This window comes from Lates calcarifer, linkage group LG2 (genome assembly GCF_001640805.2).
Source record: "Lates calcarifer isolate ASB-BC8 linkage group LG2, TLL_Latcal_v3, whole genome shotgun sequence".
Taxonomy (NCBI): Eukaryota; Metazoa; Chordata; class Actinopteri; family Centropomidae; genus Lates; species Lates calcarifer.
In genome coordinates this window covers 24,306,154-24,334,085 of record NC_066834.1, presented here as the reverse complement: position 1 = coordinate 24,334,085, position 27,932 = coordinate 24,306,154, and the positions used below count along the sequence as shown (strand labels likewise).

Below are 27,932 nucleotides of genomic sequence, written 5' to 3'. Positions count from 1 at the left end.
CACCCCCGTTCCACCGAAACCCCTTTGATCTTCAACCATAACCATAACCACAAAGTTTGTGGGCTAATACGGTGTAAAACAAACATTTGGCAGCCTTCAAGACACTTCTCCCCCTGAGAAAGAATAGATTTATTAACAAGAGGTAATCAGGAAAGAGTACACTTTTATACAAAACTGGAAATACTACTCAAGCTGTTGAAATAGACTGAAATATAATTCTCATACCACTGGGTATTGCTCACTGCAAACATTTGATGTGCCTGTTGGAGGGTAAAGATTCATGTGCAAGGGTGGGATTTAAATACAGTACACATACTGTTCTAGATATAGATTTGATTTGAACACGTGAAAGTGGTACATGCCTGCCACTTAAGCTTTAGGTGTTTTTCTATACAAAGCCTGTAAAAAATACATATAAATATTCCAAGAATAAGCACAATATTACTACTGTATAGCTCCTGCTAACACGTCGGAATAGACAGGATACAGAATGTGTTACACTTATAAGTTGTTTTCAACATTTGCTTTAAAGTATCATACACAGAAAAGTTATTACAGAGTTGAACGATCATAAGGATAACACATTTCGAGGGATATGTTTTTAACACATTGCACATTAGGAAATGCATCAGACTGCCTGTACACAATACTGTACACAGCAAATATGTCTGCTTCATTGGCAAATCGTAGAACAAAATAGTTTACATACTTTTGTGGTATATAATCCATTTCATGATTAAGGCAAAACCATAATGCACTGGCCAAAGAGGATTAACCATAAAAACTATGCTCTCACTGTCTGAGTGTAAAAGCTGGGAATTTAACTTCCTGAAGTGGCTCAATATTGGTTACATCTGCTACATACACTGCCCGGTGCTTATGCTGTATATACATCATGTTGCCCACCAGGGGAATAAGGTGATGATAAGCAAAGCATAAAAACTCTGTCTCTCCAAACTGAAAACGTGACCCAGCTCCATCAGAATCAGCAGGTGGGTCAGTTTGACTCCAACACTTCTCAGCGTCTTTATCTTTCAGAGGCTACATAAAACATCAGAGCACAGGATTCAGCTTTAGTCACCGCAGCAGTCCCACTTTTCACCTCCTTTAATTTCTCTGAGTTCTGAAAAATGTCTTCATTTCAAAACCATAAAAATTCCAAGCTTTAAGATTTTTATGAAATCCCAACCCTTTACAATTTTTCTGCAATAGCCATTCAGTACATTTACATTCAACAATTACCTTTCTGTATAGTCGTATTTATTGTGAGTGGCAGAGCCTGCCATTTCCTAGCTGAATTCAAATAACCCAAGACTGAACTCAAGACTGAACTCTCAAGGAGTACAACTTCACATGAATGATCATGCAGCTGGAGGATTAGTAGATATTACTTTCAAGATCTACACTTGAGGACAAACAGGCTGAAGAAATGGCTTCAGTACTGATAAGGCAGAATGTCTGTATGGGGGCTTTAAATAAAGTTTAAAGACTTCTGCAGTTACATGCAGTTCCCTCTTGACTTTGACATCTGAGCAGAAAAGTGGGAGTTGATCATGTGTCAAATGTGACCACCAACTCTCATGAATGAGCGCCTTTTCTATACTGCACATTCCCATATGACTGAAATGTCATGTCTATATACTCTCTCATCTATTTATTCTGTGGCTGAAAATAACGTCATCATAAAATGGCATTTAAGACGATAAATAACATATAAATACTCTGTTAACTATATAAATAAAACCTCTCTGGGCTTCTACTCAGTCTCTAATAACAGTTATACACAACGAGTCCATTGGGGAGCACATACTAGAAGGGCACAGCCTACTGTTTCTAATACAAATAATAGTGTATGTACATTATGATATATTGTTCCTGTACACTCCATGTGAGGGCAGAGAGCGAGAGAAATCCTCCTCATGATGAAGTTTTGGGCTCGATTCTCAGAGACGCTTCATACAGGCTCTCCTCATCCAGTACCGTACTACTGTCCAGCAAGTACTTCGCCACCTAAAGCAATAAAGAGCGCAAGCAAATCAGTTTTTGCACAATTTCTTCTTTTTTTTTTTAAACACACTTTACATGTAGACAGGATGGATGTTGAATGAGAGCACACACCTGCTGTTTATGTAAATTATAGAACATTGAGCTGCTTAGGGTCAGTAAGTTATATTGGCCACTTACTTAAAAATCACTTAGTGAACTGTTAACTATGAACTGTGCCCAATTGAGCAAGCAATGTGTTTCACAAAAGGGGAGGCTGTTTTCCAAAACACTGATCTTTAATCATTAAAATATTAGATGCATTAGAGTGATGAGTGTGCTGCCTTCCATTTTCTTTTTTTAATGCCAGCAAGTCTCAGGATATGAGTACAACAGGTTTGTCTTTCTCCTCACTTTTTATTTGGTTCACAACCTGGACAGGATAAAAAAAAACTTGAGGCAATCTTGTAGTATTGTTTTATGGAAGGGAAAAAAGTAGAGACATGTTTACAGTATATTGTTAATTAACAAGCACTGACTAGTAATCACAGGTATGTGTTAGATCCAGAAGCCTGGTACAGTTAATCAAGCCTTACACAAAGCTGTTTACCTGGACAAATAATGTGCAGTAAAACTGAAATGGTGCTGCAGTACTAGCCAAGTAGTACTTCCAGACAAGTAGTCAAAGTCTGTAAGTACAAAAAGTAATCTCACCTTTGGTTGATAATCAATCTTATAAGCCGTTTGCTGAAACTGCCGTATCTCTCTGATAATGTGAGATATCTGAGTGCAAATGAAAAGAAAATGATAGAAAATTCAACCTTGCAGATAGCATTGTCAACAAGTTGTATGTTCATCAGCACACAGGTGTTGTTTACCATTCTCATCTTGGAGAAGTTGACCAGGTTGTCCTCGGTGTAGTTGGGTGTTCCCTCCTCGATGAAGGCCAGGTCAGTCAGGTACATTCCCAGGTAGGGAACACAGGGAGGGTCACAGCTGAGGACACCAGGCAGGTCAGAGTTAGACAGCAGTTGTACAGATGCACATACAAGGAGAAATAAGCACAAAGAATTTATGTGGAATATACAAATTCCTCTACCAGAACGAATGAACACCCTACAGGAAGGAGAAAAGTTTTGGATACTTACTTCTTCAGAGCTTCTCTCAGGTTTTTGAACCGCCCCTCTGATGACACCAGCTTCTGTAACTTGTCGATCACAGTCTTTGTCTAGAAAATGAATTAAAGCAAAAAAATGTAAAGTTGTGGTTTTATAAGGACGTTTACATGCTGGAACTATTTCTTGGCTGGGAGCTAGCAAAGCTAAAATCTGAGAGCGTCACTGCTGGAAGAATATAGATGGAGATGACTGGTACCTGCTTGGAGACTTTGAGCCAGGTCTTCTTGAGGCGGAAGATGGAGCTGCGGTTGAGAGAGGATGTGATCTCCAGCACGGCGTTGTAGTTGTGGAGGCAGCGGCAGATGTCGGCCACCGCCACCCATTTCTCGATCACCGCCACCCGCATGTTGACATCGTCCCATTGCAGGATCTCTGTGGCGATCCTGTTACTGGTCTAACAGTAAAAGAGAAAAATGGTGATGCTGGTGGTATTATGGTGATAATAATATCTATCTATCTATCTGTCTGTCTATCAGAATAAACACATACATCGTTGAAATGCTTGGTTGTTTTCATGATGTAGGGAGTTCTCTCGTTCTTGTCGTTCTTCATCCAGCCTTGACCAAAGAACTCCCTGTAGAAAAAGAAATGTTTTCAAATGATCAGCGATGAAAAACACAACAACATTCAATGTGTGCACTTCCCTTCACCCTCCCACTCAGCCTCTGTAATTTTATTTTATGGACCAAGTGCCTGTGTTTGTGTGTTTGAGTGAACTCACTCGTAGGGGATGACCTTGAAGACCAGGTGGTCCAGCAGTGTGAGTTGCTCAGCTATCTCCAGGGCAGAGTGGCTCTCAAACGGTTCAGTCTTACAGTCCTCCATGGCCTGACACACACACACACACACACACACACAAACACAGATGCAGTGAAAAAGCATTATCACAACTAAAGCATAAATCATTTCTACTGGTCAGCCAGTAATTTCAAGAAGTAAGAGGTTTTTTATGCTGAAAGGGCTTTTGTAAATTTTCCCTCACCATCTGTGTGATCTCCTCCAGGGTGACCTGGTTGTCTCCAGGGTCCTCCTGAGTTAGAGTCCTGCATACAAAAAGACAAAAAGTGCCATTATTTAACAGTTTTGTCCAAAATTGCTATGACCTTATTCAACATTAACAGATTTGAATTGATGTAGAAAACTTGACCCAGTACACTAATTTTACATTTCTGTTCTGTTAGAGCACTGGTCTTTTCACTCCAGTTTTGCCATGTTGTACCAATGCAAAAACCTTTCTGTCTTCCCCAAAGAAAAAGAATATACTTCAAGAATAATCTGAGGAAATGGTGAAAAGGTTCTACTTTCTGTAGCTCTGCTCCCAGTGTCCAGGTGCATTTTGTGTAAGTCCACTAAGGCCTAGATTTAGGCCAGGACCTGGGTTGATGTGCTGCATCTCAAGTTCCTGTTTTTTTATTACCATGTCTGATCAGAAAACTTTTTTTTCCACTGGGTGCAAACAAACAGATGCATCATATATGACTGTGTGTGCAATCAAGCGACGATAACAGAAACCAAACCTGATGATGTTGGCAGCTGCCTTTCTTTCCTGTGTCAGGAGCTCTGGGTCATGCATCACCTCCTCCAGGAAACCAATTACCCGCATCTTCAGCTCTGTGTTGAGCTCAAAGTCCTGAGGAACAACAATGTCATTACAACAGAAGTGTTGTTTTCCTTCTGCAAAAGCATAAAAAGAGAGAGAGAAAAGAAAAAGAAGGAAGGAAAGGTGAACTATACCTGCGAGTGTTTGGAGACCCAGTGACGCAGCACATTCAGGACTCTGTTCGTGGCAGCTCTTCTGATGACAAACTCTTTGTCTCCATTCCTCTGGTCTGTGGGAAAACCTGGAACCAGGTTTAACAAATGACATTCGAACTGAGTGTAACAAACTGAGTGCAGCATTACTCTTAAATGCTTTCTCTTGTTTGTTTTATTTTGCTTTCATATACAGAAGAACCCTATTAAACAGCCTCTTTAGGGGCCAAACCAGGGTCGTATTTCCACCCCCGCTCATCTCCTTAGCATGTGCAATTCTCTTTAATTTTTAAGTACAATAAGCGATACTGACGATATTACCAATGTGTGTGATGATGTGTAAATGTAAATGAAGAGAGGACTCATTGCAACATTTATAATTTTTGACCAACAGAGGAACCCCCGCGTCATGCGACTGACCTGTGCTTGCGAGTGACATCCGGCGATACTTCTCCTTGGTTGGCGTGCCTTCATTGGCACCAGCTGTGGCGATGGCGAAGGCCGAGGCGGCAGAGAGGGCACTGCGGTTATTGTCCAGCTCCCGGCAAGATGACACCACCATGCCATTGTTGAAGGAAAACAGGGAAAACTCTACAAGGAGGGGAACAAACAGAGACATTTTAATTATTTATTCCTCATTATTGTAATTGCTCAGTTAGGGGATTAAAGGTGATTTGATTCCCTTTGTGATGTGTATATAGCCTACTCTATGTGTTTGACCAAACTAAGTTGTTGACCAGTAGAGGGCAACATAGAGCTAAAACAGACCCAGCACAGTGTGTCCTGCAGCTCGTGGCAGTGACGGTGTACACTCCACTGTGTCTGCCTCGCTGCCTCCCTCCTTCACTCCCTCCCTTCCTCCCTGCCTTCCTCCGTTAAGCCGGGGGCGGTATAGAAGAACACGCACATCGTTGCTAAGGTACAAGGTTTCCTTCCACCTACTCACACAAGGCACTGGCTTCCCTTGTATCCAGCACCGTGGGAAGAGAACACACTGGGGATGAATTGTGCCTGACTACCTACGGGGTGGATGCTCCCTCTCTGTGCAGTATGGGGAGGGCCAGGAGGCTGTGGGTGGTTTTTATCAAGACCTTATTTGGCTATAATTACACTTGTCGATTTCTGAAAAAAAGTTTGCTATAAGTCTGCTGTGGCTTTATTTATTCAACTGTGAATCTCAGCCTCTTAACACTTCTCACGTGCACAGTCTGACTGTGCTTCATCTTTTTTAGATCTGAGGATTGATTGGCTGGTAAAAAGACTTTGTGTTGCCTTTCGTTCTGGTACAGTACGAAAACCTGAATTTGGCCTAAAATCTACATTTTGCTACTGCTCTGAGACAGCTACCTCTGTTAATAATTACAGTTAATACTATTTTTCTTAGTATTTGGAATGTTTTTCATAAGAAACAGTCTGTGTGACTCAAGGAAATATGCAAAGATTAATGTTTCAAGTGTATTAGAGAAATAGTTTGACATTTTGGGAAAAACACTTACTCCTCTTCTTGCAGAGCATTACATGAGAAGATTGGTACCTCTCTAATGTCTGCATGGTGAATATGAAGCTACCATCAGCAGACAGCTTAGTTTAACATGAAGATGGAGACGGGGCAAACAGCAAGCCTGGATCTGCTCAAAGCAAAAAAACAAAAACAAAATCCACCTAGCAGCGCCTCTAAAGTTCACAAATTAACAGCGACTACCTGGGTTTTCCCTTGTTGCCTGGCAACCTCATGTGACGACAAGACTCAAGGAAATCACTGCTCTGGACTAAGAAATCATTCATAGCCTGAGCATCCATGAAAACATGATGCATCATTTTTACACCTGAGTCTTTGTACTGACAAAACAAATAATGTATAAAGTGTTAAATAGTCAGATTTAGAGGTCCTGGTACGTAGATTCTGTTACCTTTGGACAGAGCCAAGCAAGCTGTTTGCCCCTGGTTTCAGCCTTTATGCTAAGTTAAGCTAACTGGCAACTAGCAGCGGCTCCATATTTACAGCACAGACATGAGAGAGGTATTGATCTTCCCACGTAACTCTTGGTAAGAAAGCAAGTAAGTGCAGTTCCCAAAATGGTGAACTATTACTTTAAGCTTGGTAATTCTGTGTAGCTACCCTTAAACAGTCAGGAAATGTCCTGCCAAACCTGTAATCCAAAGGCCAAAATGGTGTTACTTGTGCAGTGCTGTGCAGTCCTGCTTGAGTTTCACTGCTCATTTCATAGCATTTGGTTTTCCGACAAGTTCAGTCATGTAATCTGCCAGTTTGAATTATTCAGTCAATGGTAGGACGTAACATAAGAATAGCAGGGCTGTTAAATGTGTCTAATGTTACCAATGGTTTTCTTATTGACAATATCTATTATTATTGATCTTATTTTGTTATATTTTCATTCGCCAAGACACTCCACTGGCAAGTACTGCATGTCACTAGCACTACGCGCTAAGCTACTGTAGTTTGCCAGCTATTACGTTCCTGCCAAGTTACCTAATAGTCTTGCCAACACATTTGTTTTTTTAACTGGTGGGTTGGGATTCAAAAGTAGATCACAAGACATTCTAAACAAGTCTTGGACATAAAACAGCTTAAAAGGCACAACACTGGGTCACAACACAAAGGTGGAGAGATGGGATCATATTGTACCAGAGTTTTTTGACTTGACGTTCTTAGGTGTTGACGGGGACTTGGGAGGAGACATTTCTGCTTCTGCCTCGTCACTCTGACTTGGGTCTTCATCACACTCCTCTCTCACAGACAGATCTGGGCAGAAAAGAAGTGTTTCATAATCAAGATGAAAGACAGCAAAAAAAAAAAATGTGTGGTCAAGAAATTTGAGGACATAACCACAGAGCTATGATTTGGGGAAATTGAGAGAACAGCAAGGTTGGGAACAGAGAAAGACAAAGCCCGTGAAGTCTAAGGTCAAAAATCATAGTCAGTTTAATTTTACCTGATGTAAAATTTGGATTCCTTGCTTGAAACCACACTCCCCATATGAAATTCTGTTGGCTGCTCCTTTGCTGTTCATTTCCAAATAATACTGTTCAAACAAGTGAACTATTTTTCCCTTTAGACCCCCTATATACTCAAATACAGAGGATACATACAAGATATGAGCATGGCGGCGGACTTGTAAAACTGCTGCCACAGTACAGGAGAACCTCATTAAAACTGAACAAAATCCCTCGGACAGTGATTCTGACCTTGCTTGTTGAGGACAGACTCCTCAGCCTTGCCTTCGGCTTTGGGCTCTCCCTCATCAGGGATTTTGCTGGCCATGGTGCTGGACACATAGAGCTTGTTGATGTCGAGAGTGGTCTTACTGAAGGGTGACATGGTAGAGTGCATGCTTGCATAGCCGTTGGGAGAACAGCTGAGCGCAGCCAGGTCCAGGGCCTTGCCCCCCGTGATGATGGGGATGTTGAGTGAAAGCTTGCGGCGGCGGTTGGGCGAGGACGTCTTGGTGATGGAGAGAGGAGGAGGGGAGGAGAACTTGCGGCTGGCACGCGGCGACGTGGGCGGCTCGCCGTAGAGGAGTTTGTTGTTCTGGCTGCTGGCAAAGAAAAGCTCCAAAGAACTGCAGGAAAGGAGAGAATGAAAGAGAGGGGACAGAGGAAGGACATATGAAAAAGATACATGGATGAACATCAACAAGAGCAACTTTCACTACTATAAAACAACACTTTTTAAAATTTTGGGTGGATATTTCAGTGGCCTGAATAGGAGAGAGTGGAAAGGGGAGAAATGGGGGTGCATGGTGCACTTGGTGTCTGTACACAGAAGCAGAGAGGGAACACATTAACCACAGGGCTCTTCAGGAGCTCTTGCCTCTTTTATTTAAGCTACATTGTTTAAGACAGCATCCTCCTTGCACTGAGAGCCACCCCCTCTGAAGGCCTATAAATAGCATGTCAAGTGACAGTGTGGGAGGCACGGGTGCTGCCAACAGCAACCAGCCCAGGGGAGGCCCACAGAGACATGGGGAGAGAGAAACAGAACGAAAAAGGGAGCCAGATAGAGACAGAGAGGGAAAGTGGGAGAAAGAGACAGAGGTGCAATGCAAAAAAAAAAAGAAAAGAAAAAAGCAGGGGCGAAAACAGTGAGACAGAGAGGGAGGGGGCGAGAGAGGAGCAACATAGTGGATATGGATTCCACCACAGTGAAGGCTGCTGGCTGGGAGTGGGCGAATGGGAAGCCTCCAGCCCTGTATGGTGTTAGCTGCAACCATGTTGTGTCTCCTCACCTAAATTTGCAAAACAGTAAAAGAGAGGAGATGAGAGGAGCAAAGGGGGATGGAAGAGGTGAAGTGGGAGGAGAGGAGAGGGATGGTAAACAGGTAAGGAAGAGGCAAAAAGAAAATGTAAAAAAAAAAGAAAAAAAAACAAACTATAAAGAGAGGACACAAGTGTAGTGGGAAAGAGGAAAGAGAGAGGAAAGAGGAGATAATTAAGCAGGAGAAACCAGAGGAGTAAGACAAAAAGGGAGGAAAGAGGAGGAGAGGAGAGCAGGGTCTGGGTGCAAAACACCACCATCAATATTTAATACCGTAGAGCCGCTGCAGATGATGGGAGAAAGGGAGAGAGGGAGGGAGGGAGGGAGGGAGAAGACAAGGAGAGAAGGAGAGGGTGGGGTCCTGCAGCAGAGTGAAGGGTTGCCATGGTGACAGCGCAGCGGAGAGAGGGATGGTCAGACTTGTGGAAAGAAAAATAAAAGCAAGAGAACGGAAAAGGGTAAAGAGAGGAAGGAGAGAGAGGAGGAGGGGTTAGGGAGAGGTGGGTAGACGCAGGACCCAATTAACTGTGATGGTGGACCGAAGACGTGTCAGTGTGACCTCTCGCTGCCTCCTCTCTGGTCCCTTCTCACCTGGACAAGATATGATAGCATGATGGGGCTGCTTACAGACAGTCCACGTGAGGGCAAAGACAAATTCAAATACCAGGGAAGTCCCACCTTTTCACTGCACCATTACAGCAACGTTTCTGCATCTTTGGGAGGAAATGTGTGGAAATCTCAAACTTTGCTCCTTTGTTGTGACAAGCTGCAGGGATTGGCCTCACAGAGGGATGCTTGGATGTAACAAATGTAACAAACCATTTTAGCTCTGCTTTGTAACAGTGTCCACTTAAATGTTAATAGCAAATGTGCAGGGATAGATAAAATTATAGAAACACAATGAAAAGGGACTAAGTAACTTAATCTCAATTGCAAACACTGTTACAGAGGTGGGCGACGTACGGGTCAGCTGTAGCTTAGTGTCAGGTTGGAATCTGCTGTTTTTGTTGGTTGACACACTTTTGTCTGTCTATCATGCATTGCAATACTGATCTCCCTCACATATTAAATAATTATTTAGTTTCTTTAACTGATACAAAGGCTTCATCACATTTTACTTTGCCTTGAAAGCCAAGTGGCGGTCCCATGTTGGTTGGAAAGTGCACATATCAAATACTGCTAACTGATTTTCAGACTAATATGACCTGTCTTTGTGGTAGTGCCTTCCATTGTTATTCAAAGGTTAAAGAAATTGTTCGACATTTAGGCGAGTACCAGTTGGTCACTGTCTTGTTGAGAGTTAGATGAAGATTAACACCATATTCATATCTGTCCAGTAAATACATGGCTACAGCCACCAGCAGCTTAGCATGATTTGGAAGAGGGGAAAACATCCGTCCCAGCTCAGTCTGAAGGTAACAATTCTGCCTACAAGAACCTCTAAAGCTAACTTATTAGCATGTTATATCTTGTTTGTTTACTTGTTCAGACAAGTTGTGGTTTTAAGGAGAGTTATGTGCCAAAAAATGTTTTTGGCCAGGCGTAATTATTTGCAGACCTTAAGATTATCAAGCAACCAGCAAAGACTTTGGTTTTAGTACAGATTTAAGACGAGATGAGATGTAATGTGTTAATTAAAATTTTTGGATTTGAGGTAGGATCAACCAGAACCAGGAACCAGCTGTCTACAGTCTTTACACTAAGCTAAGCTAAGCTAATTGTTTCCTAGCCATACTGTAGCTTCATTTTAAACAGACAGATATGAGAGGGGTCTCTTTCTTCTCATCTAACTCTAAGCAAGTAAGCAAATAAGCACATTTACCCAAAATGTTGAACTACTCCTTTAAAGACCTTTTTCACAAGCTATATTTTAGAGTGGTGGAACTTTCCCAAGATCCATTGATCTAGAATAAAACAAGGCATATTAGGAAATACGCAGTAATGCACACAGACACACACACAGTATGCAAAACAGCTTGCTGTTCTGAGGCCAGACCAGCAAGATGCAATGATCAAACTTTCTCTGTTTAACCCTCTTGGAATCAGCTCACTCAGGGGATCACACTCACCGTGCAGGGATGGCACTGATGGGCTTCTTGTAGATGGTGATGAGCTTGTCCAGCACCACGTCAGCACTGGTGAAGACGCGGTAAGAGTGGAGGAAAGTGTTCAGGAAGTCAATGGAGAGGAAGCGCAAGTCGGTCAGCCTCTCCAACAAGCGCTCCACGCTGGCGTAGCGGATCTGCAGCACCTTGCAGGAGTTCATCATCTTGCTGAAGCGGATGTCGACATCGTCACAGTACAAGCTGGTGTCCGACCTGCGTTGGAAGGCAAAGGAGGTTAGGAATGTTACTCATGGGGATTTGCCTTCCAGTACTTATGGAGCGAAAACGGTATGTACATATTTTCTGGTCATGTGTAGCTTAGGCAGGGTAGTGCATTAACACTGACATGGGTGGGGGTTTGTTTCCCCAGTAGAAAAAATAATACAGTTTTATGCCGTTATCCAAGACTAATTTGATGATTTATACAAGAATAAAAATATGAAATACGCAAAACCTGAAAATGTTCTGCAAAATAAAGCAATTTTAGCCTTGCCTTGCATTGGCCTGAGTGGTGCAAAGTCTTTTATGTCTTACTAAAAGTTGATTCATACTCTTACTAAGTCCATGCTACTAGCCTCTACTGGCCTTAAATGACCCAAGTAACACTCATTTAAGGCCCCTTTGACCATGTAAAGGATTATAGGTATTTACTGAGTCCAAGCTGCTGTTGAGCTGAACTTGGGGGAGGCACAAAATTTATAGTGGTGGCTCTGCACACATTCATAAGGAAGGAGACACTCAAATGTTTTTGCTCATGTATTTCTATCTGTGTGAGGACTAATTCTGGACCTTGAGAGTGAAAAGATATTTGAAAAGTAAAAAAATGTTCTCATGTTCTTACTTGTCTAAAGGGCTGTTAGAGGAAAGGGTAAAGTTTTGGGTTAGGCATGAAGTTGTTAGATCCCAGGGAATAGGTTGTTGTGTTAAGGGTCCTCACAAACACAGAAGTACATACATGTGAGTTTGAGCACATACTGTATATCCATGCATTTTTCATGCATTTGTCATGTATCTATGTAATGCCAATGCCAGTTTAGAGTATAATGTATAATGTATGTGCATTTCTGCATGGCGTCTGACTCTCACTTAATCATCTGTGGCACGGTGACTTTACTGTTTTCCTCGAAGGCGTTCATCATCAGACCATTGCAGCGGATGTTGTCAATGCACTGTAAGGCAAGCAGAGAGACAGACAGAAGGGATATCTGTGAGAATAACAGTACATGAGGGTAAGTGAGTCCACAAATCTATGGATGTCACCACAACCAGGTTCCATGGTGGCCATAAGCCAATGTGCTCTCCTGTTCTGTCCTAAAATTCATCAGATCACAAGTAGAGGCATGGAAAAGAGCTGATGTTAAGATTCAAGAATGATCCTGTATATAACTTTCACTTCTAAGCCACCTAAACTAAACTAAAGTGGTCTATTTTTAACAACTTAATACGGGTGAGAATATGTACCTGGCTGATGTCACTTGTCCATGCTGACTTCTCCTGTCTGGATGAAGCCACCAGGATGACGGTGTAAGGCTGGACATCTTTGGGTTCCACCATCACTTTGAAGTCCAGGTGCTCTGTGTCCTGGCCACTCCGCTCCCCTTTGGCTGCAAAGCACACATTCAACAACTTTTATTTGAACAGGAAAGGATAAAATGTACTGATGGTAAACAGTGTAAGATCCTTAGAAAAAGGGGAGTAAACAAGAAAACAGAAATCAAAAAAAAAAAAAAAAATGTAGGCAAGAGCAGAGCTCTTTCTGTTCTTGACTGTGTGTAGTTCAAAGCTATGATAGGCCAAAATATATAATTTAAAATAATATTGTGTGGTCTGTATTATTATATGTATATTCTACATTTATTTATACATCCATGAACATTTACCATCAAATCAAAATGTCTGACAGAAAGGAAAATGGTAGAAATGCTGCAACTAGCAGCAAACTACTAACTACTAGTCAGGATAATGTCACAATTTCTTTATAAATTACAGTATGGTGTGAAAATTCAGCGCCACACAACACAGTAATTGAACGTTATATTGTGTTTATCAGTCATTGATAACTTACACTCATCATCTGTTCCCTCTGGCTCCTCCATCAGTGTGCAGTCTATGAGAGAAACCACTCCATTCTGGGACAGAGTTGAAAGGTTGCAAGGTCACATACAGCATGGTACCAGCTAATAGACAGTGTGGGTGTGTGTATAGTTTTAACAAAATTTTATTTTAAATGTTATGCTTCTAATTTTTTTTGCCCCATGCCCTATCAATTATGGTCCAGCTGTACCTTAGTGATGTGAAGTTTTCCTCCAGAGCCTCGGGTACAGATGATGAGATGTTTGGAGAAGAGGAAACACTGTCTCTCTCCTTCCTTCTTCAGAGACAGAGAGCCCAATCGGCCTCTCGTGATCTTCCCTTTCTCGCTCATTGGCACCTGGATCAGAGAACCTGTGGGGTCATGGGTACATATAAACACACGTGAGAAAAAAACACGTAATTTCCTCTCAACTCTTCATACTGTCTTTGACTTTGAGCTTAAGTTGGTGTCTAACCTGTGAAAGTCTCTCTCTCAGCACAAGATCCATGTAATATCAGGTGTTGACAGGTATAAGTGTTCTACTGTATCTTTAAATTTTAGTTTGTGTGTTCACATTCAGATTTTTTTGTTTGCAGTTTGCAGTTACAGTAAAAAATATAACAGGTGTGTGTTTGTGCATCAGTGATCTATGATTTTATTCACATGTCTGCAGAGATGGAGGAAGGTGTTGAACATCTGAGTGAGACTACATGTGATGCATCACAACAGAAAAGGCTACAGGAGAGATGAGTGTGGATGGTGTTAAATGTATGTTGAAGAATTCATATTTTACTGTAACACATCCCTGCTGCTGTCAGTCTGACACAAACCCCCTAGGATATATTGTGTTGCACATTTACATCTATTGTGTAGGATTATGAAATCAATCAAAAGCACAGAGGCATTGTTGCTCCTCAGTTTTATGGATTGGAGTATGCATGTGTGGCTTTGCAAACCATCCTATAACCTCATACAACAGTTTGCACAGTGACTCTCTCATAGTGTCAACTACATTCCCTTTAATAATATTTAATATGTTGGCAGTGTGTAAGTTATGTTACATGACCTCTCTGTAGGTATTGTGGGTTGAGGTGGTGCAGGTGTCAATAAATCATCAAGTTTCATGCTTCAGAAAGTGTTAATTTCCTACAGTGTTTTCCCTCATTTTTATTTGTTGGACATACGGTTAGTTAATTTTATCTCTTCACTGTCAGTGTTTTAATCTGACAATGAAACAAACTTACCTTGCCTAACGAATGTCTGGCTGGTGTCCAGCAACACTTCACAACCCTCCACAATCATCCGCTCAATAGCCAAGTTCTTCCTGATGTTCTCCGTCTCACTCACCTCATCATGCATGATTCTGAAAGGACAACAAATACTCACAGATTCAAGTAATTCACAATTAAAGCTGTATTGCTAATAGAGTATCACGATCACTTTACCTGATCTAAGAGGACAGGTCACAAAATTTATCAGTCTGATACAGTAGATGTCATTGTGTTGTGTTGTGTGCTTTTAATACACACATAAATACAGTATAAGTTATGACCCAAAGGAGTTAGCTTGGATCAGTTTCGTAAAGACAGAGAGTGTCTCTGACTGCGTTTAGTGTCAGCACTCACCATCCTTCATTCAGACACTGACAATGATATGAATTAGAAACATTATTGAAATTAAAAGTTAATGTAAGCACACTGAGTTTTTTTGAGCTGTAACATACAGTGTAGCATACAATACATTTTCAATTGAACAATGAAGAGAGGATCTACCTGGAAAGTTCTTCCAGTTTTGACTTAGCGTAGTCCAAACTGTTTCTCTCCACGTGCTCATGGGGCGTGTGAGCCAGCAACTCATGCAATGTCAGGATGTAACGAGGGATCTGAAAGAGACACACAGAGAGAGAGAGATGTGCTTGAACCTCTTATTGAAATGAGTACTTTTAATCTCTCTTAAAGTCAAGAGATTTAAAGCTTTTTAGAGGCCAGGGGGTTTAGCATGAAAAGGTGAAAGATCATCTTTGAAATCAATAAAAATGTGATGCTTTAACTATGACTTTGATCTTTTTTGACTTTGATTTTAACCGTAAGCTGATAAGTCACTTTTACATGAAACATAAAATTTTAAATAAATATTAAAATAAACATTATATTTGCATCAACTTTAATGTCGTTATTGTACATTAATGTCATTATTGGAAACCTTGTGTTGTTGTACAAAAGTGCTACTACTGTTGCTGTTTGAGAACAACTAAGTGGAGACAAATGCCATCAAGTGGAGTTCTTCACTCCAACACATGCTGTCCAAGATCTCACAACAATCCTTTTTAAAAAAAAAAAAAAACTTGCACCACTACACTTTTTTTTCATACTTAAAAATGCACTGATAACCACTCTGCATTGCTTTATGATACCAGCGTGGATCTTACTGTTTACCTGCAGGCAAACCACATTAAGATCATTCAGGTCAGTACTTCAGCAAAGTCAAGATAACATTTGAAATTGTATCCCAGAAATCTTACTTGAAACATGGGATAAGTGAGGAAGGTCTCCAGCGTCCTCTCCTCACAGTCGGGCTTGGCCTCATACTGCTTCAGCAGCTTGTCGAAGTCTCTGTTCTGCTTGCAGTGGGCCAGGATCTGCAGGCTGTACTGGTGGTTCCTCACAAACTCCTGGTAGATGTTTAGCATGGGCAGCAGGATGTCGAACAGGTCAGCTGTAAAGTGAAGCAGAAACCTTCATGAATACATTAAGTATGTTTTATTTAATTCCTATGCCTCAATCCTGAAACATTTCATAGAGAGCTTGTCCATAAAGAGACAAGCAACCAATGAGCGAGAGATAACAAATGTTTTTTACTATTTTCTCTACTTTTCAGAACGAAAAATGGTCAGTTGCTGTATATTTGTAAAACTGTGACAAATTGTTTTTTGCACTGACCTGAATTCAGCCCAATCTGTGCTCTCATTAAATTAAAACTTAAAACTTAATTTGATAAATGAGACAGGCTGTACATTAGTTTAAAACAGTTCTCAGTTATTAGTGTTTACAGTGTGAATTATGTGAGTAAAAATGTGGTCTCTGGAAAAGGAACTGCTGTTAGGTTTTTTAAATATAATTTTGGATGCTGTGAGTGCCAAAAAACAACCTCCACTGTGCAAGCTTGATGGCATACAGTAAGTCACAGATGTAGATATCTCATAAACCTGTAAGAATGTAACTATATTTCAGTGTGTGGTTTGGGTGAACAGACCCTTTAACAAGTATCAACAAAAACAAGGCTAATTGTGAACTGACAGATCATCTGTGTATCTCTTACCCAAAACCAGTGTCGGCCAGCTGGCTATCCTGGCCTTCAGGCCCTGGTAGAAGATTTGGTGGAGGAACATGATGGTCTCACTAATAAAAAACAAATAAGCAAAATGGCAGTCATGAGCAACTGTTCATAACCCTCTGCAGCTCCGAGTCACACCACTTTCACCACCTGTCTCACCACCAGCCACCTGTTAAGGAAGATGCTGCTGACATCATCGTGGGTGATGGGCGGCTTCTTGGAGCTGGCAGCCATGCGGAGCGGCCGCAGGAAGTTGTTGACCAGTATGTGGAGTTGCTGGACATATTCAGCCTCGGCCTCCAGCATGCTAAACACCACCTGGTTCCTCTTCCTCATGCTTTCGGCGTGGGGCGAACGAATGTAGTCCTGGATGATGGTCTTCCACTTCCTGCGGCAAATCCAACCTCGCAGGAAGCTCTGGACCTGTGATGAAAAAGTTGCATATAAAAAATTAAGGTACGCCTGTTTGTATGAGTGTGCACCCACGTTCATTTGTGACTGTACATTCATTTGTGACTGTACAGGGGATGAAGACTAAATAGGGTCATTTTCAGACGTTTATCATTTTTTACATGAAGCGTTCTTAGATCGTGTTAACGTGCTATCCTTCACCTGTTCAGTGTTTCCTGGAAGTAAACATAAAGATTCCCAACCTTTCAAGATAAAGAGGAATGCGCACATGTACCTATGGTTGAGTCAGACTCAGGCCCAAATCTTTAAGCTAATATCTGTCGCTGCGACGAGGACCAGCTAAAGCTAGCTCTGGTTGCATCAAAGTGTTAACAGAAGCAGAAGCGTTTGAACTTAGTACCAATTCATTTTCGGTCACTTATGGGCAGCATATTAAACTGTAAGCACATTATCGACACATTATTGACGTGAAAAGTCAAAAGTTGCTATGGAGAACATATTAGCAAACGGTTACCTCTGTTTTGGTCTTCACCAGCTCCTGAGGGAAATATCTTCTGTTTTAGCTGCTAAAAATCTACTGTGCTCACCAGCTAGCTAGTAGCTAACTTTGTGCGTCTGCAGTTTGTTGCTAGGTGTGTGAAAACAGCTGCCTGTTGTAGTCGGAAACAACTGCCAATGAGAGCATAGAAACTGAACCAAAACAGATTGCTGCAGTTGCAGGCTGGAAAATAAAAACTAAAACGACACAAAATGCTCTGCTGGACTGAGGGGAGCTGCAGAATCAGGTGAGAATTATCTATAGGTCCATCACAGCAACTTTACAAGGGCAGGCAGCTGCTTCAGTAGAGCTGGAGACAGGACAGGTCGTTGGTTGTAGTAGATGAGGAGCATCCTGCCATGAATGTGAGTGTGAAACTTCCCTGAATAAATGAAGGTTAAAAATAAAACCTGAAGGTGCCCAGAAATTATGTAGTGTTTAAAAACCTGTTTCAGAGACCATACATACATATTCCTGCTGTAACAGACTAAACTTTACCAAAACTCTTCCCCCCTTTTCTACTTGGAGTTCATCTTTGCAATGTTTTTGTTGTTCTTGATCAGGAAAACTTGGTCTTCAAATTGCATAGCACCAAAGCAATCAAATCTCACCTTTTTGATCTTCTTGATCTCTGTGTCATCCTCACTGGGTGGCACCTCTGGATTTGACTGGATCTTCTCATTGTCCTTGAGCAGTCCAGCGATCTGAAATTCAACACAAACCAGTAATGCATTCATTCAGTGGGCTAAGATATCATAGGCGCTCTCTCTGTGTTTTTAACATGATTATGACTCTGATTCAATGCTTTTAAATGCTTTTTAGTTCAACTTACCATCCATTAGCTGGTTTCATTGAAATTATATATAAATGAACTTTACCAGCTGAATCAAAATGTTTTATATTTCGTTTTATACAACCCTGTTTCATTATGACACAGTGTATTATACAGTGGACAGTGTAAAAGAATAGACTCAAGAAAAACAGCTTTTAATAAAGGACTGAAATTGAACAAAACCAAACAAAATCCATTACTACCACACGTTTTAGTATAGAAAGTGAGACAGTGGATTATCATTTTCTGGTGCAAACTGCTGTATCAGGTACAATAGAAGCTGATTCATGCATATTGAAAACATTCAATTCAATTGGAGCTAGCCATTAGCACATTAAAGAGAGATGCATTTGATCTAGTTTAGACTGAATAATCAGGATACAAAACACTGAACAGTACTGCAGCGTTTCTAATAAGGACATCCCCAGGGCACTGCAAGCTCACTTACTGTGAACTCACAGCATTGTGGTTGGAATCTGGGCTGTGACCTTTGTCCTCTGCCCCCTTTCTGTGTTTAGCCTCTGTGCCTGACTACTTTTACTTCATCTTTCCCCTCTCTCTTCACTGCATGCCACACAGTAAGACAAAACACACACACACACATACACACAGGTGTTACTAGCATGAAATTACAAAGCGAGTTACCTCTGATTTTAGCCGCTCTATCTCGATTTCCCCATCCTCTATCTGTTGTCGAAGTTGCTTGGCAACCGTTTTCTCCGTCTCCACGATTTGGAGTAGATGGAGATACTTCTGCATGAGGGTCTCATGCTCTGTAGCCAGGTTCCTGTAACTATACAGACACACACAGACAGACATTGCAAGGACCTCATTAATGCATGTTTCATGGGCTCTCCATTGACTTATCAAAGCAAAAGCAGACCTCTGATCAGCACATGTTTGAAGACCTTATGTCCACACAGAGCACAGGCACTTAAACGCAACCAATTCTTCAAATACTTGCGAGCTTAGCAGAGCATGTGTAAAGGCTGCTTCTACCTCAAAAATAATTATGTATATTACTCAGCTCAACACTTTATGTGTATGCTCAGCAAGGCTTAAAATCAGAGGCTTAAAGCTTGTGTAAATCAGGCCTCAATAATATTTTCTGGATGTCTCCTGACATTGAGGAGTGCTCAGTAGGGGCTTTAGATTAAATTGAAGCAACATTGAAAAGCTTGTTTGTTAACTTGGAAATGTGCTGAAATAAAAAAGAGAATTAAAAAAAAGAAATTCAAGTCATTAGAACATGGCAATGTTTCAGAAATCAGAAAAAGCAAGATGACGATAGGTAAATACAGATCTTCATTGGCCTGCTGTGTATTACATGCTTACAGGCCAACTTACTCCCATACAGTAAGTGCTGCTGCCTTGCCTGAGCACTAATCAATGTAATCTTCAATGAGTCCAATCAATTGACCTTTCTCCATACAAATGCACACTGCTGACATTTAGAAAGATTGTATTGCTTGTCTTTCATGACCCTCCTTTGTCTCTGAATCTTAAAGGGGCATTTTGCTCATTATACATCTCAGGGCTCCATACATTACGTCTAATAATAATGTGTACTTTCTTTACTTACTTTCTAGTCTTTGGAATAATATTCCATGTAACAATCCAGCGGAAGGGGAGTCAGTACTCTGTCCTACAGGGCTTTTACAGCAAACTCACAAGTTTGCCGCCCATCGAATATAATGGCCCTTTGAACTTTACAATGTGTGTCCAGTGGGATTCTGGCATTGGCAGGAAATGGAAGTCATGACAGTGATAATTTTACATTAGAGCAGAATGGTGAAAAAGTTCATTTTGAGCATGTCAGACTTCTGTAACTCTACAGCCAGTTGTACTGGAACTAAAAATCTGAAGCCTGGCACAATATACATATCAAGGACAACAGGGATGCCAGATTGTCAAATGAATTGTATGATTGTTTCTTTCAGTTGTGGCCCTTAGCTTGCTTAGACTGGTTTGTGCTGCTCTTCACCCCGCACACTTCGCCATGCAAACTACTTGTTCTTACGCATTTGGTCTCAACTTGCCATTAATGAGTGAGATAGACTTAATCACATTTTTGAAGCTTTTAGTTTAAGTTTAGTTTTTAGTCATGGAAGCAACAGAGGTTTAGGCACAGTGATATTCACCACATCCCAACAAATGGCCATGAAAGTTTGTGGATCCATGGGGATGAATCGTAATGACTTTGGTTATCATCTGTCTTCTCAGGTCAGGTCAAATATTTAATTTGTCCAATACATTATGTATGACCATGTACTTTTTGTTAAGTGTTGCTGATGTTAGCATTTGGCTCAAAGATCCACTTTGCTCACTTATTAACTTAATTCATGGCGTATATATTGTTTTTGAATATCAGGCTGTAAGAAATCAGTGGTACTATAAATGACCATTTTGATGCTGTCAAGTAAAAACCCTGCATCTCCAGTTTTTGTGATCTGAATGCCTTCCAAAAAAGAAATGCAAGTGCATGCTAATCTATAGGGTGGGAGTTTTTCAACCTAATAGGTTCTAAAAACCCTTTTAATTTCCTTTTCTCATGTCCTGAAAACCTGACTGTGGAGAGTGTTTTCACCTGACACACAATATTGATATTTCTGATTATTTAGCCTTTTAGCGAGGTAAGTTGTTCTCATCTTTTACTGGCTGATAAAGCTGATTGAGGCTGACACAGGGTATATGCATTGACACACGCATACGCACACACATATACGCATACAAATTCTCAACAAAACCTTCCTCAGCTTAATGTGTGTATGTAGGTTAGAGGTCATGTGTGAGAGGTACCTGGCCTGTGTGATAGCAGCCACCCACTCATCACAGTCCTTGACGTCCTCAGTGCGCAGCTCCAAAGCCTTCTGGTTGTCATGATTGAACGTGACAGTGAAATAATACTGGAACACAACAACACAGAAACAGAGTCAAATATTTGTGCAGCACAAAATGAGGCATGTATAACACATTAAAGCAATTTAAAGTGAAAGATTTAGTTAATGGAAAAACCCAGCTGAAAGTCACACTGTAGTCATCGCTGACCGGCTTTTACTTAAACCTCGATTTTGCTGAAACCGAAGTTGTGTATGTACACACATGCATGCCCATGTGTGTGAATGAGTGGGAGAGAGAGATCCTCAGGGAAACGTCTTGAGAGATTCATTATAAAGCCTCTGTGCATTCTGTCTGTAACCTGGCAACTCACCTCTGAATTGGTGGAAGCCTCTCGACTGACGCCATGTTTTGTTTTGTTTTGTTTTTGCTTTGTTGCAGTGATTCGGCTGCATTTTAGTGACACCAACACACCTGGGTCGTCACCCCTTTTTACTCGCTCTCCAATTATCTACGGCGACCTGACAGCCTTAAAGGTCCAGTTATGGCAATTATGGCAAATGCGTGTGGAATTGTTTTCTAATAGGCTTATCAGATCAAATCCTCAAATCAACAAAGTGGTGGTCATTGCAATAATAGTACAAACAGACTATTTGGGGTAGGAACACATCAAATTATATAACACTGATGCATTGTAAATAGACCCCCACAAATCCAATATATTGGATTTTTTTATCCCTCCCAAATGCCAAGAGCAAATCATTTGTGAAGGGGAGTAATGTTCCATATTTCCTGATGAGCAGCAGAACGGGCCTTTGTCAATAATGTGCTTCTCATCTCCCGCTTCCTGTGAGCTGGTGTGTCAAGCCTTTTAGGCAGCTATATTTAGCTCCACGTCACTACATTTTTTGCCACAGAGACATTAGCTGTCGGTAAGTGAGACAACGTAGCCCGTAGTAAATCCTTGTTTAAAATCTAACAACAAAAATGATTGTATTTAATCTGTAACAGAGCAAAGGTAAATCACATTTATAATGATGACTCATAAAGGTGATTTTTCAATTACAAACTTCTCTCATTCAGTTTTAAAATGAAAATACTTTTTTGGGAAGACTTTAAAACTTTTTTTTTTCCTTCATTAGTGTTGAAAAAAATTATTTTGTGTTTTCCATTGAACTATGTCTTCTGTGTTTGTGAGAAGTACAGGGATGGCTGCAGCTCTGCATAATCACCTGGATTGATATTCCAAACAGAATGAAGAGATTCCCTATCAACATTTATTCATCCTAATGTTGTTAGGGGTCTATGACAAGACACACACACACACACAAAAAAAAAAAAAAAAAAAAAAAAATTACTTAACATTGTATTACCACGTTGATTTTATGGGAATCACTCAAAAACATGGCTTTGAAATAATGGTGTCTTTCCAAAGTCTGCCTCAGGAAATGACACCTTACTTCTGTTTTGACTCCAGCTATAAAACATGGTTAAATACAAAGGGGTTGTTCACATGCTCTATATCTGTGATTGGTGTGAACACTGCTTCTTTCAGAAGAAGTATAACAGAGAACTATTCCTCTTCTGGGGTCTGATTGACCCCAAAAATAATTAATGTCACTCTGAACATTGATTTCCCTTGAGTGACCCATAGAACATATAAATTATTATTAAATAAACATCAGAAAAACACAAGGATGACATAGCAAATGGTATGATTTGAGCTACCTGCAGTTAAGTATAACTAGTTCAACTGAAATTGAAGGAATAGGAAGATGCATTAATAGAGAATTTACACATTTCAAAACAACTGGAAACATATTTGGGATATTGATTAAAAGGACTATTAATGCTATTGATGCATCAGTTCATTCATTCGTTCTATGCGAGGCACTGACCCACTTTTTCTGGTAATGTGCTTTGGTGTTTTGTTTTGTTTTTTGACACAGATTTTGTTCAAAATTGCTATGATTACTACCCACAGTTGTAACTGTTCATATATGTACTGCTTACTTTATAATCTTCACTTCAAGATTATACTATAAATTAATGAATTGTTGGTTTAATTTTCCTAAAAGAATTTCTTAAAATCACACAAAAAATAGTCACCACATATCGAGTCTGATTCATCATGATCCCCTTTTTGTTTTTTTTAAATTAGTTTACATAAATATTTATAAACATACAGTATATCCCATGAAGACCATCCCCCTCCACTGTACCACCACCTTAGACTACACACCACACATTTCTCATATGCCCATATTTGCTGTACTTGCTAAGTGCAGCACAATGCCGAGGCATGTTGTTGCACATTTTGTTGGCCCCTTCAAATGCACTTTTTCAGATGCAAATAGGGGTTGCCATAGTAACTGTGGGCTTAAACGTAGCTCGCCTTCTAAATGGGGAATAAGAACATTTAAAAAGTAGAACACTCCAAAGAATACAATGAGAATGGAGAGACAGACGGAGATGAGGGGGGGGAGAAAGATCTTTTGCCTTTTTGAGGAGTGAGGGCTATAAAAAGCACTGTAGCCCTGCAAGGTGGCAGTTGGCTTGGCATCCATTCGCTGCATTGTCCCTCTCCCTGTCACACACAGATAAGATCCAGTGCTCGCCCGGCCATTCCTCTTGCGGCTCTGACACGCAGGGACGTACAGCACATGCACACACACCACTGGCACGCTCAACAGGAAATCTGGAATCTGCTGAAATCTGCATATGTAACAGTTTTAATGTCAGAAACGTACAGTAGCATCGCCTCAGACGACCTCTGCAGTCTGCTTGTCGACTCAGGTGTCATTCTTTTGTTTTTTCCAGAGAGGGGAAAGTGAAAAGGAAATCTGTATGCCTTCAGACACCTGGAGCATTGATTACTCTTTCTGTCCTCATCTCACCTTTTCTGCGGAGCTGCTCAGTTTTATGGAGCGACATCGACGTATGCAGGAAGACACAGTGAAGCAAATATAGACTTCAAGGCATGCACACAAGAGTCCCACAAGATGTACAGATGTGGATGTGCAGAGACACGCACACACACAGGCACACGCTCTTTCACATGTCAAACCCAAATTTTATATACAAATGCACATTCAGTGCACCAAAAAATAAAAAATAACACCCCCACACAAATAACATTAAACTGAGAGAATTTATTCCTGACACATATTATGTAAAGGGACACGTGCTGAACAGAAGTCTGTGTTATGCTAATTGAAGGCTTTCAAATTCATGTAATTCACTGTTGAAATAAATTCACTGGAGCAGCCTGCATGAACATCTGTCATGGTAGATGTCACTCAGCCCATATTTCATCCCCAGAACAGAGCATGACTCTTGTCCTGACATGGTTTTAAGGAGAGAGGCTTGGCAGTGGACAGAGTTTAATAGTTTATAACATGAGTGTGACCAACAAGTCCTTATAACTAAACAGAAAAGTAGGTTGTTTCTCAGCGCCTTCCAAAACAACCCACAGAACAGGTATGAGCTTTTTTTGATCTGCTACCTTTAGTTAAGGTGTGATTAATTTTAGAAAAGTATAACAACTTGGTAAAAGTTACCACAAGACAGTAGGGAAAATCTAAATTTGACAACTCCTTTACTGGAAAAATTCTCATCTAGAGTCAAAGAAACATGCATTTATTCATTGCTTTCGAATCGTTTAAACTCCACTGGTGCATCTGTATAGCGCCTTTTTGGTTACACAAGTACTAATCCTGACAGCTCAGCCAACAAAGAGCAGAGGGCAAGTGTTTGAAGAACATGACATGACAGCAGAGTTCAGCACTGTGGACAGCGACACCAGGTACAGCTGATGGAACCAGGCACACAGTGTTACTGTAGGAGCCACTGCAGAAGATTCACCCTGCGTCTGTCTTGTATTTGTCAATTGACAGTTCCTCATTTGAGGTTGTACAGTAAAGTAGAAATATTAGAACTCAGGATTGTGATTGTAAACCCACTCATAACCACGCAACCTACAGATAGACAGATATGACTATATACAGCATTTCTAAGGGCTGTTGGGTGTATCCAGGTAGAAGTTAATGATTTTTTTGTGACACTGTGATTTTCCTTTATGAGACTAAACTATTGCTCCTCTTGTTATCTAAAGCCAGACTGCGATCTTTTCCACCCCTGCTGTTTATTCATGAGTTTGGGAAACATAACCATTTTTGAATTACCCAAATCATATTTTGTGCTCATGTGTGGGCTGATCCAGCACCTTAATCTCACACTGGAGTTATTTTAAACAGCATTTGGAACAAAAGCCTGGTCCGAACACCTGTGAGCCCTGAATAACAGGCACCCATATTTGTTTGCTCCCTTTTTTTTCCACTCCGTGATCTGAAAAACACCCTAAGGGGTTTCCTGGTATCCGAGGAGTAAAGATCCCAATCATGGACTCCAGTGACCCTGGTTTATGATCAGGGATCTTTCTTGCATGCAAAAAATGTCTCACAATATAGACAAACATGATGCAAACTTGGTGCATTCTAGTTTGCAAAATAAAACTTTGTTGCCTTTAATGCAAATATGATACATAATGAAAGTGTAATATGTCTGGGAGGCCTAAAGTTCAGGTTTTATAATAATCTAGTCAAAATTCTCATATGTACAAAGAAAAGGATAACGGGTTGTAAAACTGCTATGTACCATATTAATTGTATTGGTGGGGAAAAAAACTGACAACCTAAACAAAGATAACAATTACTGAAATTGTAAAAATGAATTGTAAAATGACCCATCACTTGGACTTTTGACATCAGTATCTCTGCTGCAGGGAAGCCAGAGCAGACTGCAGCTGGCAGAGCAGATTTCAGAAGGTGACTGCAGTCATAGCTCACAGCAGCTTGACCACTTCTCTGGCTCTTAAATGCTTTTAACTCACAAGGTTTATTTCTCCCGAACAGCAGCCTCCCTTACTTCGCAAAAAACAGTTTGGCTAGAGGCAACCACGCTTCTTCTGAGATGATTTCTGACCGTCACACTAGCAGTAAAAAATGATTTATAAAAGAAAATAAAAACAGAGGAACTTGTTTAGCCCTCACACATGTTAATCTATGGCACTATAACGCCCGAGGAATTCAAGCGAATGGGGGATGTACACACTGAGACACAAAAGCATGCCTGAGACATCGCTTGGTTTTCATTCATGGCTGTCGTTAACAACCCCGTGATAATGAGAGAGCTATCAAATGAACCACGCCGCTATAAACCGGGGAGACGCAGTTGCCAAGGTAGGATGCTATTAATATCAAGACAAGGAATTAAATCAATACGTCAAAACGACAGGGAAGGGGCAGCTCTCCTCCGCAAGATGGCAACCTGCAAAGTTTGGATGCAGCTGAAGTTTGCTCCCTGCATATGCGCTGCAATCCCCGAGAGGTGTAAAAAAATAAATAAATAAATAAATAAATACAGCGTCTTATATCGATGTACATACATCTGATGCAACAAATGTTATGTTAATGAGGGGAGAAGGTGAAATAGTTCCCGTGCTTGCGAAGTTTGTTAATTAACCCTGCTAACTTTGAACCAGTGAGTGTTTTGTATTTCTCTCGCATTTGACGAGTTACATTAGAGGCAGGCTGGGAGGCTATTTTAGTGCAGAATCGAGACAATCATTCGCTTAGGATGACGCCATTACGTAACAACGAACGTCAAGTGAACTATATTGCAAAAGCATCTCTGGGAAATTGTTTGTGCGATAAATAGATGTTGGGATTTAAAAAACAACAACAACAAAACAGTGTCGTTTGTATTTTATAGTGTCTTCAAAGTACCTGCTCCCGTTATTACTGCTTAAACCCAGAGGCATGAAAACAAGTTTCTCTCCCATCAAGAGAAACACAACAAGCAGCATTAATGAGTGCGTCCGCTCTGACAGGCGGATTTACCTCGACACTGTCAGTCAGTCAGACTTATGGGATCTCCCCGTGTGATCGATATCTTACCTGCTTCTCTAAGCATTCCTTCGCTGAGAGAGACGGTTTCGGTGACGGTGCCCTGTCACAAACACATCCCTCCAACAGGTACAGTCCGGAGGGGCGTGAGCTGGAGTCGTTTTCGAAATAAAACAGCATATTCTGCAACAAGGCGAACCACTTTGAATGCCATTTTGTGTTGTCGGAGCTTTTCTTACTCAGGGAACCTCGCCTCGTCCCGTCCTTTTTCGCCAAAAGAGCCAGGTAGGTGATGTGGCCATCATTGAGTCTCATCCCTTTCTGCATTTTGGCTGTGAATCCGAAACGATCTGCGGGGATGCCTGCGGATTCTTACATGTTCTTCTTCTTCTCAGCGGCAGCAGCTCCGAAACACAGTCAGACTTGGTGGGCAGCAGCCCACTCCTGTGTGCCCATCCACAGTTGACACACTAATGTTTGCAACGGCGAAAGAAAAAGAAGAAGAAGAAGAAGAAAAGGATGCAAGTAAAGAAGAGTCACTGTTACGTATTGAACTGTACTAATTCCACGCTGCAAGCAAACTACAGCAACCCCGACGCCGTATCAGAAAAAGCCTTCCTCATGAGCCCGAGTCGCTCATGATGAGGATTGAAGTGTCCGCGTGCATAGCCTACACACACGCGCGCGCGCGCGCACACACACACAC

At 41.0% G+C, this 27,932-nt stretch overlaps 1 protein-coding gene across 2 annotated transcripts; it reads right to left on the bottom strand.

The window, feature by feature from the left end:
- Positions 1–105: 105 nt before the first annotated feature.
- On the bottom strand, positions 106–27,932 carry LOC108877024 (ras-specific guanine nucleotide-releasing factor 1). Of its 2 annotated transcripts, XM_018666942.2 has the most exons (27): positions 27,278–27,932; positions 21,282–21,388; positions 19,128–19,275; positions 18,262–18,354; positions 16,871–17,124; positions 16,687–16,766; positions 15,890–16,083; positions 15,141–15,250; positions 14,613–14,731; positions 13,579–13,739; positions 13,360–13,423; positions 12,756–12,898; positions 12,381–12,463; positions 11,259–11,507; positions 8,121–8,494; positions 7,561–7,677; positions 5,334–5,504; positions 4,896–5,002; positions 4,679–4,791; positions 4,144–4,204; positions 3,883–3,989; positions 3,651–3,735; positions 3,358–3,555; positions 3,132–3,211; positions 2,862–2,979; positions 2,698–2,766; positions 106–2,010 (listed from the first exon to the last, which is right to left on the bottom strand). In XM_018666942.2, the coding sequence occupies exons 1-27, from the start codon at positions 27,551–27,553 to the stop codon at positions 1,918–1,920; spliced, it is 3,774 nt and encodes a 1,257-aa protein (XP_018522458.1). In that variant the 5' UTR covers positions 27,554–27,932; the 3' UTR covers positions 106–1,917. The 2 variants fall into 2 exon arrangements, with proteins under 2 accessions (XP_018522458.1, XP_018522459.1); XM_018666943.2 differs by lacking the exons at positions 18,262–18,354; positions 19,128–19,275; positions 21,282–21,388; positions 27,278–27,932 and adding an exon at positions 17,627–17,856.